Here is a 12309-nt window from a genome sequence, read left to right on the forward strand (position 1 = left end):
CAGCAAGGCGGTATTAAGCACTAATGTAAAATATAACAGCACAACACTCACAGGAGTCAGTGTGGGGAGCAATTGCACAGATTAAGTAAAGAGAAAAATCCCATCAATACATAACCTCTTCTATCTATTAAAAAAGAATAAATTGCATGAAAATAGGAAAAGTTCCTCTCTGTCATTGAGCTGTCTCACTGTATTCTAATGAAACCTAAACTTCATTGCTGAAAGCAACCATTAAGGTCTCAGCTTTCTGTGAAAAAGAAGTAGGTCTTGAAAAGTGTTTGACTTCTACCTGCCCCTGTTTGGGTGAAGTATCTACACAGGTAGATTTTAAATGTCACATCCTGAGAACCGAGGAACACAAAAGAATCTTTCAGTTTAACCTTTTTTGTGATTTGTGTGTCCACCACAGAGGACATAAATGAATAGGCTGGGTCTAAGGAGCATATTGTCACATATGGAGTGAAAGGATCGTCAGGGATGTTCATGTTGGCATTAATACTATACGCAGTATGTGGCCCCTAGGGAAAATTAATTTAGCTTCTAGAGAAAAAATTATTTATCAGTCATTTCTCTGTGTTAGAATATGTCAGTTAATGTAACAATAACAGCAACACTGCCTGCTCCTGGTCAGTCACTTTGTATTAGACTGTGATGGGAAAAAGATCTTTTATGCTTTTAACCCTCTCAGGCTCAAATTAAGTTTTAGTTGCCAATGCACAACCAAGTCCTGCAGTGGTACTTCTGAGTAAAAAAAACTCATAAAATATGTATGTGGGGTAATCAGGTTGTTAGTTTTCAACTGTTGCAAATCGGCAACGCCTGCCTTAAGAGGGTTAAGCTCCCTTGGCATGTTTTTGCAAATGTAAGTGAAAATTGAGGAACTATTGTAAACTCAAAGATTCTTTGTTTGTTTGTTTTTTAATTACATTTGAAGTTTCCTGAAGTTTTCCTGAAGTTGTGTCATTGTGACTTAAACTTGTCTTGATCAGGGCCATTGAAAAAAACAGAGTGATGGCTTAAATAAGACCAAATTGGTTAAGTAAATGTTAATAAATGCTACCATTTTGTTAACACAAGCCAGTTTGGTTGATTTTCTCCAAAACACTGGCAGCTATTTCAGATCAGGGGATATAGCTTGTTAGCTGTGCTGGAAAATGAGCTGTTTTCATAGTGCGACAAAATACTTATTTAGAGTTTCATTGTTATGCACACTGGCAACATGTCCAAGCATAAATATAGTAGCATTACCATGTTACTAAAAAGATTATCCTGAACCAATTACAAATAAAGGGTCGCATGCTATGACCTTACAGCGTTAGGCATAGCAAACATAGCTGCTGCAACAAAATACTGACAACTTACAATGTGTTCATTAAAACTCAGAGAAGGAAGTATCTAAAGAAAAGGGCAGGGTTCACTTTTGAAGCAAGGAACAAGAAGAACCAGGCATATGAAGGGATACTAATGAGTCTCCTGTGAAAGCAGCTGTTAAGGGTTTGTGTCAATGGTTTTTCAAATGTTTACTTATAGGGAGAAGCACAAAACGAATAAAGTCTAAAGTTAATTTCTATCTCTAGTCCCTGAGCAAACGTCACTAGTGATGAGTCAGTTATGGCAAAAAGGCCAGGGTTAGGGAATATTTTAACCTGGTCATGGCAGGAGATTCACTACAACTGTAACTGGTGTGCATAGTACTGAATGATCTCAGCCAGGGAAATTAGAAAGGACACTTGGTAACAATTTGGAGTGTAAATGACCTACGCAGAATTACTATGAAATTGCAGTACGGAGATGGGTACCTCTTTGAGAGAGTACCGGGAAGCTAACACGTGAACAGATGGAAAATAATAATAATAATAATAAGAGACTCCACCAGACAGAAAATGGGAGAAAGCAGCATTCTAACTGATTATACCAGGTGTGGGGAAAAATATGACCTGGCATACATAGAGATGGAGTGAGAAAAATTCTAAACATGGCGGGCCTTTGTGAGGGAGCCATCCTAAAAGCATATATCTGTATATCTGAGGCCGAAAAAGCCTGTGGCTGATTACTAATTCTTCTTTCATCCACTCCCTTTATGTATCATCTGCCTCCATCTTACCCCATGTCTTCTGTAACACTAACCCTTTGCATGTCCTCCTTCAGTTTTCATTTGTGTTTTTCCCGCATTGATGTACAACATCAGAATGTTTCATAAAGAGTGGTTAAAAGTACCAGCAATTAATTTGTGTGGCACATTTGCTTTCATCTTAGTTGCATTCACTTGCCTTCTTTCATGTTCTTCCTTCAGTAAACAGTCAGAATTCATAAAAACACCGCTTTTTAACTTTTTGCGTTGCCTTGGCTCTAGACAGAGTTTAGTTGAGGAAGAAAATGCATGGGTTTGAATCCTTTTTAATTTTCCAGACTGAGATCTCTCAGGTTATTAAAGAACTTCACGGTGGCAAGGTAATGGGGTGTGGGGGATTTACACCGATAATACGTGTTTGGAATAATGCATGAAGGCCAGAGAAAGGTGGGGTGTTGGTTTTAAAGCAGCAGGCATGCTTCAATGATTGTGACATGGCGCTTGTCTATCTCAGTAAAGAGGAAAGGGTGTTAGAAAGAAGCTTGCTGTGTATAGTTTTTTCAGGCTGTTGGGGATCTTTCAGTTTCTCTTTGGATATCGACTGCTTTTTTTCTCATTTTCATTCCAGTCCTTGCCTTTTGGTTTGTGTTTTAAGCCACTTAGCACTGACCTATGAATCATTCAAGTATAAAAGACCCGTTGCCACTGATTTTCAATCCATACCTCAGCCCGTTTCTCCCTGTTTCCCTTTCCTCAGAATGGTTTCTTGACAGCTGCTCTTTGACTGAGACCATTTTTGATTAGGCTTCGACGAACATTAGCTGGATCACCAGAAGGACTAGAGGCATCACTGCATCCATCCTTTTTACTTAAGGACTTGACTTTCATGACTTACTGATAGCTTTTTTTTTGGGCCACTTAGGCCACTTTTGTCTTTTTTTTCTTCCGCTTGTCCAGTTTCCTGCAGATCATGATGAGATATTCTTTAAGTTTTCAGCTAACGGCTCTTTAGGAATGACCTTGTTGCAAAAACACCCTGTCAGACTTTGTTATCGTTTGCATTTTTCATAGATTAAATTAAAGCAAAAGAAACAAATTGTGCTTGTTTGTGACAGGCTGGTAGTAACAAAGTGCTAAAAGATATGATATAAAATTGGTTCTTTGCTAAATTGTCTGCTATGTGTAGACATAAAACTGGTTTATGCATTGAGTTAAGTGCCTTTTCATGCTTGAATGACACACAGGTCACTGTTAAGTGGCTTAACAACAACAACAACAAAAAGTCCTCTGGAGATGGTCAGGCACAAGGGATTTTCTGGGACTTTTATACTCTTGCAAAAATCAATCCATAAAATGTCAGTTTTATTCTCTTTAATATTCAATCCAACACTGGGCCATCAAGAGAAACTGTAAGCACAATAATGAGTTTATTAATTTGTAATTTGTATTTGTTATGGCAAGTATTTTATCAAAAACATGTTTTCACATACCCATCATCCACAGAGAAACATTTCATTTTTACTCTTCACAGATATTGAGCAGCTCTTTGACAGAGAGGTTGTCTTTTTCAATGACTGTTCACAGAATTCATCTGGCTTTCCTTTCTTGTTTGCTGCGGTGCTTTTGAAATCATTAAAGGCTACATTTCTTTACACTCAGACTCATGTTTTCATTTAGTATTTCAGGAAACAAATTTGGCTTAACTGATCTTCTCTTATCCTGATGAGTTCTCACAAACTGCTTTCTTGTTAAAGCAAATCTTTTAGACAGCTGTGGTTTCTTTATAAGACTGTTCATATAACTAGTTGTTAATTGGAAATTACACGTATACTCTTTTCCTGCAGCATTCAACAGACTTGTTGTTGTGTTTAGCTTCAGCTTTTTTGCACTGTTGTGTTAAATGTAGTCTGCATAATGTATTTTAAATGAGACTAAACACAGTAAACTTTTAAATAATTATTTCAATCCATTTCACAAAAAATCTTAAAGTTATTACTGTAAGGTGATGCTATTTTGAAATCACTTTAATTTTAGTCATTTCAAAGGTGTGTATTCATTTTTCTTGAATATTGTATCTGGCTCCTCTATAATTTGTCAAATTGTCTGTGTAGAGTCAGATAATAGTTCCTCAGGTGTTTGTTACTACCACAGACATCTTTTAAATAAATTATTTTGCTGACTGTAGTAGTAATAGGTACTTGTCTTCACTTGAGACCACTTTGAAGCTGGCCTACCTGACGGAAGCGCTTGAGATGGAGGATCAGTATGTCTGGCAGAGTCCACAGGCTCATCTTCACCATGCCCTGCTGAAGCTGCTTACAGTGGGGGCACTTCCAGGCATCATCTGGTGCAAGCTGGAATCAATATTTACATCAATTAGGTGCACTGTTACATAAATAAAGCAGGTGATATTAATCTATTTTTCATTCGCTTTTCCCAGATCAAAAGACAAAAGCTTGCCTGATATTTTTTTTTACTCATTAATTTTTGTCATAATGATGCCTGATTGCATGAAAGCTTTTTAAATTAAAGTCTTGTCCTTGTTCCACTTAAAGGTAGAACAATTTTCTCGCCTTCCTCGTCTTTGGTTTTTCATCTTCACAGAAGCACCTTAAGGCGCTTTGAAGTCACTGTATGGAGGATAAATTGACTGGATTTGTATAGCACATTTCTCATCATATTGACCACTAAAAGTGCTCTACTCATTCACAAAGCTCTTCATATAATGCTACAAAATACCCCCCAGACACACAGAGAGATGATAAATGATGAGCAATTTTGAGGTACGTTTGACATGCAGACTAAAGGACCCATTGATAAAAAAAAAAAGTACACCACCCCTCCAATTACCGATAAATCTATTCTACCGCCTAAGCCATGGTCACCTTAAATACACTTTCATTAGCTCAACATATTAAAATGCATCATCTTGGGATTTTTCTCTTCTTGCTTTATGGTTTAGAGGTCTGTGCTGCAGACTGGCAAATCTAAAGAATCGTAAAAGGTTCACTTGTTAGAGACTGACATCTCAAAGACTGCTTGGAATTTGAAAGCATGGATTTCACACAGGAAAAATGTCTTTAGCTGCATCAGCTCGTGTCAATGGAAAATTGTACTTAGTAGTCAGTATAATCTTTTAATGATATAAGTTTCCATATATGCTTAGAGGTGTATAATCGATTGTGTAGTGATAGGATGTGTGATCTGTAGAAGCCTGCAAGGACTTTTATGTGCATTCCAGAGTGTTCTGGCTTTCACACCCACATTTCGGGAGCATGGGAGAGGTCGTACCTTGTCTTATTGTTTTATGATAGGATAAACGTATCTATGTCTGTTTTAGGCTAAGTGCCTTTTGTTTAGATGAACTGTTGGACTTCCAGACCAGCAGGTTTAGGGAAGTCATTTGTGGGGTCACACTCTGACCCCACACACACACATACACACACACGCACACACGCACACACACACACGATGATGTATAAATAAAGACCAGGGCAGTGGCACGGCGCGAGTCTCAGAGCCCTCACTTCTGTGCGGGTGCTGTGACTGCCCTTGCTTGCAAGTAAACTAACTGCAGTGTGTGTTTCTCCTCTCTGATTCGAAGCTGAAGAAGTGTCTTAGAATACATCTCTTGACAGCTCGTCACAGCGCTCAGAGTAAAAATGGACAACTTCACAAAAATTATTATATAAATAATGCCCTTAGGCTAAAACATGTCCTGTGCACACACGCTGTCAGTTAATCCTACTACAACTGTCTCATGGCTAGAAATGGTAAAACCTAACATTTACAGTTGCTATGGTTACAGGCAGGTTTTGAAAGGGAGACAATAAGTCAGTGCTGCCCACTGAGACTTTGTGTCTTGTTTTCAAAAAAGCAAAGCCTCTCTCACAAAAGTGCAGTACAACATGTTTAGATTCTCTTCCATAAAGAAAAACTATGTTTCCCTTTCACACACTGTTACCCTTTGAGCTGCAAGTTTGATTGTGGGTTACACTTGCTATAGTAATAACTGACCAGATAAATATTACCTGTCAAGAAACTGCAAACACTAATCAAATCTGGTACAACGTGCCAATTCTCTGCCTGGCTTTTGTACAGGGTCTCTTACAAATAAATAAAGAAATAAAGCTACTGTTGGAGTTAGGGGTGTGGTTTGTGGCTCAGCAGAGGGAGAAGAGAAGGGGCAGGGGGTTTGGGGTTCAGTGCTAGCCGAGGCTGTTACATGTAGTCCAATCGCTCTCCCCTATTCATGTAGTAGCACTCCTGAACCAGAGGGAGAGGAGTTTGGAGTGAGAAGAATAACTGGAGGCTTATGAAAAGATGCGATGAACACACTGGGTAGAGTCGAGGTGCACACAAAACGAGCACTATACAAACAAATAATTAGCCATGGAAACAACTGTGTCTGCCTGTAGCTTCGGGACCCACAGTGGATCTAACTTGTTACAACTACTTATTCTAAGAGTTCCCAAAGAGAGAAATTACTCTTGAATACCAGTGTCTACTGAGGCACATGCAGCACGATTGCTATGCTACTGTGTGTCTACTGCACAGGCACTACCTTTGTAAAGACAAGAATTTCACTCGCATGTACTGTACCAGTGTACCTGCACATGTGATGTGACAATAAAGGTGATTTGATTTGATTTGATTTGATTTGAAAGACTGATTTTGGTTTTAGACCTTGGGAGGAAGGATTTTGAGAAAGTGGATAAGTTTTGACTATGACTTTGTGCTTTTTTTCTGACAGCTTCAGAGGGTTAAGACTTGGCTTTAGGGCCAAGGTTTGAGTTCAGAACGAGATAATAAATTATATAACAGGATAATAAACTAAACCATAAAGGAGATTTCATGATGCACATCTTGCTACTGCGGTGGGAAAAAAATCTTCTGTTTCTTTAGAGTTTGTATAGATGATGTGCTGTTTAAAAAACAAGTACACAGTTAGCATTGTTAGTACTGAGAGTATACTGACATTTTGTTCTACGGTACAAAATATCAGTATAATGTGTGTTGCCCCATAAACACAAGCAATGGCCACCTGCTGGCTATATCTATATAACAAAAGCCTGATTGGAGGACTGCCAAAAATTATTTTCAAGCTGTCAACTTGTCATAAACTTTGAGGAGTCAGAGTTAAAGGACAAAAACAAAAAGGATAAAAGGTTTTGTCTTTGGTGCTCAGTGACCAGGGCTGCAAGATTACAATATAAATTGTTATAATGTCACAGGACAAAACACACATCAAAATACAAATTGTCAGTTTCTAAGAAGAACCTTTCCTGCTAAACCTTTGTTAATCTAAAACAAGCAGCAGTTTAAAGTAAAAAGAAAACAAAAAAACGAATAGCTTGATTTTCTTAAATTCAGAAAACACTTTTACTTTTCAAGAAATGCTCTGCAGACCCGTTAGTCCAGGCAGGCATTTTTACCTGACTACAAGATCTGACGAGGTTTACCGCTCGTTAACATTTGTGATTTTCATCATTGATCACTCAGCCACAATCCTCATTAAGTTCAGGAGTTTTCTGATCTTTTATTTGTGTCCAATTTAACAAACAAGGACAGAGAAGGAGTGTAGTGCAATTTAAATCAAAAATGTTCAATAATTTAAAAATGAATAAAACCTACAATAGACAAGTTTGAGCAACAGTATTGCTTGTATTTTGGGAATATAGTACCAACTCTGTTTATGGAGAAGTCTACCATTTTGGGTTCGTTCAGTGTTTTAGATCAATGAGACTCATGTCTGTAGTTACAAAGCATTTCATGTTGCATTCAGGATGACCTGAAACTAATGACTGAGCCCATAAACTAATCAGGAAAGTGTTTACTGAGGCCACAGAGAAAGGAAACACTGTGGGCCATTTCTCTGTGGTCTTCTATTCAACCTGAAGCTTTGATACAACCAGAGGAGGCACCACCTGCTGGCTATTAGAAAGAATGCGGACTTAAGGCATTTTGTTTTGATCTTTTTATTTAGACTTTACATGTACTACTTAGTTCATAACACATTGTTTCAAAAAGCTGTGCTGAAGGTTAGCAAAATGCTTCTCCATTTTACCCTCACTTAGGTAAAATACATATAAAGAAAAAAAATTGTATAAGTACTGATAAAAAAAATGCTTTAACAGGTGAAAATATTTATATATATATGTACTACTCCCTAATTCCCTAATCCCTAATATGAGTGGATTTTTGGACACAGCTGTAACAGTTTTTCCTGCATCATTATGTGGGAATAGATGTAAGCCATAACATGTTGATAAGTGAGCCTTACAAAAATTATTTACCAGCTGCCAGCTTGTTGTTTTAGTCCTTTAACTGCAGCCTTACAGATGCTGGTAGCACAGATTTTGTACTATTTGCAGTCACTGTGCTTAGTAAGGTTATCCTTCTATATGCCTTCAGTTAATCCAAAATGCTGCAGCAAGAGTACTGACAGGGACTAGAAAGAGAGAGCATGGCCGCCCCTCCCTGAGCCTGGTTCTGCTGGAGGTTTCTTCCTGTTAAAAGGGAGTTTTTCCTTCCCACTGTCGCCAAAGTGCTTGCTCATAGGGGATCATATGATTGTTGGGTTTTTCTCTGTATGTATTATTGTAGGATCTACCGTACAATATAAAGCGCCTTAAGGTGAGTGTTGTTGTGATTTGGGGCTGTATAAATAAAATTGAATTGAATTGAATATATGCTTCTTTATATTTAAACACTAGAGTTATATTCACCATCTAAAAAAAGCAAATCATTTTATTCAGTTTTTCCTCTTTTTGCTTTGTTTTGTGTTCTCGTCTTCCCTTGGTTTGTTTCCTTGTCTCTTTTGGTGTGTTAAAGTTTGTGAATTGTAGACACTGCACTGTCACTGCACATCAGCTCGTGCATGCCAGTGTGCTACGCACGCTGAGGCCTTGTGCTATGCTGAACTGAAGTTTATTCGTCATATCTTGGATTTTCAGCTTGCACAGCTGTTAGTTTTGGACAACGTTTCTGTTCTTCAGTAATTCTTCTGCAGCACTCACTTGCCTGCTCATCACACCTTTCCTCCAACATTAGTGCTCTCTACCTGCACAGCTCTGTATACACTCAGCAGACTTTGCCTGCATGTTCCATCTTCTAAGACTCATCTAATCCACACCGACGTTTTTTGTTTTGTTGTTTATTTTTATTATTATTTTTTTTCCCAATTTCCATCTCAGGAAGAAAAGGGGGAATAATTATAATATGATGTAACATCCTTTGTCCTGAGGTCTATATTTTTCTCTTTTTCATACAAACAAACTCACACGACTAGTAAGGTGGAGAAAAACTCCAGTATTCACCCTCTTATAGATCTGTTTCTGGGCTCTACTAGTTCCTAAGAGAATCTGTCTTCTAACCTGTAAATGCTCCTTTATGTTCGCTTGCTGTTACTAACTCTACTGTTTGGTTCCAAACATGCATTTATTACTGATTGTTTTTAGAATGTCTAAAACAAATAAACACTGTTAACAAACTGTACCTTAAAGGAAATGAGTTCAACATTTGATGCTTTTACTTTGTGTAAGTACACAGAATTTAATTAGCACACATGCTATTTTAAAATATATTTTGTATTTTTTTATATATTAATATTGAAATACAGTAATCCTAAAATATAGAGTGCCATAAAAAGTTCCAGTTGCTCAGGTATAGGAGTGTTTTTTTTAAACTGCACAGTATATTTACTCTTCTACAAGTCATACTACGGCATTTATTTTCCCATGGTAGCCACTTTGATTCTTTCACTTGTTTTGTCCACTTTTAAATGACAAGACTTCAGATTCTTATACAAAATAGATGGTGAACATTAATTAAGCTTTTTGGTGTAAAAAAAAAAAAACCTTTTAAACTGTCAAGAGCTGTCAGTAATCACTGCACCACTTTCACAGCAGCTATGAAATTCTATTCAATCATAGAGAGCAACTGGTTGAGGATCTAAAATGAAGGTAAGTTATGCTTTTGAAGTTAGAAATGATGTAAAAACACTTCAAAGTTCTTCAGATTTGCAATTTCCACTGTCAGAAATGTTATTAAAATGGCAGGCATTAAGATGTCTTTCAGGCAAAAACTGCATGTCGGTTGGACAGAAATGCAACACACGATCTGATACATATGGCAAAAGAGCTGCAGGGTAGTTTGGCTGACACAGGTTTGGTGGTGCATTATTGTTTTGTCCATGCTAATACACAACCAGGGTTAACAAAACTCATGAGAAGAAAACTTTACAACCTCACAGCCATGTACATACAGTTCTCAAGAAAATAAGGTAACAAAAATCAGAAAAAAGCTAAGCAGGAGTTAAACATGTGTTCTTTGACCACAATCACCAAAGCTCTGTTTGGAAAAACACAAAAAGAGTGGACTCCACTACATATTAGCAAATGTTATTCAGTTTGTTAAAGATAAAAGTTCTAATATAAAAGTTCTTTAACAGGACAAACATCCAAATCATAACCCATAGTCCACCATGAAGTAATTCAAGAAACCCAAGCTGCTCTCTTGGAGAGCTTTCACAGTCCCTCTTCTGCACGCTGTGTGTGCAGCTTAAAAGTGTCCCTTAAAAGTGACCTTGAAATGAACTCCAAGGAACAGAAAGACCTAATTAGCTTCATATACAGTAGAGTCTGCAAGCCTCCATTAATGTTTAATTTTATTTTAAGTTTGTGAAATAAAAAGCAACATTGGCATTTGAAAAAGCCTCACTCAACAGGTTTTTGCTCATATATTTACTTCAACAAAATTGCTGAAGGCTTGCCTAAACTTTTGCCTGTTTTGTTTTCCTTCCAAAAGGGTAGTTTTACACTAATGACATTTTTAACGATTACATGACATACTTCTTTTTCCAGCCCAACATACTGCCTGTCACTGATACTTTGAAAGCCTTTGTATCTCACTTAAAGAGGCAATGTTGTGCTAAATAGCTTGAGTAGAATAAACACGGTAGTTTGAATACAGCAAATGCCACATAATTTACTTAAATAACTACAAAAATCTAAAATCTGTAGTCAATCAGGGAGCAATGTTTAATGCGCAATGAGACATTTGTTTCGTGACTTTAGCCTTTAAGATACCATTTCATCCCAGCCAACATCAGCACCCTAAAAAATAAAAGAGCTCCTCTTTCCAGAACCACTGGAAAAGAAAAAAACTCAGTGGCATTTCACTGGTGTTTGTACAAATATTAGTAGGTACTGTCAGAAAACAACATTTTTCTTTTATTTTTGTTTCTTTTTTTGTAAAATGTTAACTAATAAAATAAACTGTATAATATGCCTAAATATATGCAATGTAAAGTAATTATAAACTACTAGAAAGTGCACAGTTAAGGTCAATAACTGTTAATATAATGAAGTATCTCTAAATTAACTTTGTGAGTGGGCTGGGGGGAATAGCAGGCAGTCTCAGGTGATGATTTGGAGTAATGAGCTGAAACACTGACATGTATCCACTCACATCCACCCACGTTGACCTTGCGTGTCTGTCTTAAAAGTTTGGACAAAAGCAACCACAGAAAACTCACACAGGCACCAAGCATAATGTACCCAGGTACTTCAAGCTGTGTGACAACCCTTCCAACCAAAGCATTATTGTGCTGCCCCAAAATACAAACAGTCTTGTTGAAAAACTGTTGTACATCTACATCTCTAGACGTAGCTGAGAGTTTTTGATTAGAATTTTAAGAGAAAAAAAACAGCCTTCAAAGAGGAATTCATAAAAAGTAATGAGCACTGCTCATCAGATCTGACCAGAAATCCATTGAAAGACTGTCTGATGACATAATTGGTTTCTCTCTCTAGCTCTTTGCATGATTAATAAAATTTATAATGGAACAAAATTACTAAGACACCACGAAGGACTTAAGAGAATTCATCCTCAAAACCTAATGCATGTCATAGTTTTATAAAAAGTGAATAATATCAGGACCCAAAGATCTTAGTCTTAATCTTGCTGGCGACCAGATGGGGGAAAAAAGAAAGAAAAAAAAGCACTGAATACAAACACAGCTCAGCTCTCACTTTCACATAAGAATGAATGTTAGAATTTTCCACAGTAACAACGATTCTAAATCAGAACCATAATTTTTCTTCTTCTTCCTAAATTTATTTTAAAAAGATCCATAAGACAATCCTCCTTAGGGTTTAAAAAAATACACAAAACAGCTACATATCAGCAGGTGTTAGACATTTTGTCATAACCCCCAGTTCTTAAACTGACTTGAT

General features: G+C 37.1%; 1 protein-coding gene across 1 annotated transcript in view; it reads right to left on the reverse strand.

The window, feature by feature from the left end:
* The window catches only part of usp43a (ubiquitin specific peptidase 43a), a 130881-nt gene that overhangs the window by 16440 nt on the left and 102132 nt on the right, over nt 1-12309 (reverse strand). Inside the window, exon 12 of the mRNA XM_039613816.1 lies at nt 4306-4425. Within this exon, the coding sequence (XP_039469750.1) occupies nt 4306-4425 (120 nt within the window). The remainder of the gene's footprint in view (nt 1-4305; nt 4426-12309) is intronic.

The sequence above is a fragment of the Oreochromis aureus genome, linkage group 6 (assembly GCF_013358895.1).
Source record: "Oreochromis aureus strain Israel breed Guangdong linkage group 6, ZZ_aureus, whole genome shotgun sequence".
Taxonomy (NCBI): domain Eukaryota; kingdom Metazoa; phylum Chordata; class Actinopteri; order Cichliformes; family Cichlidae; genus Oreochromis; species Oreochromis aureus.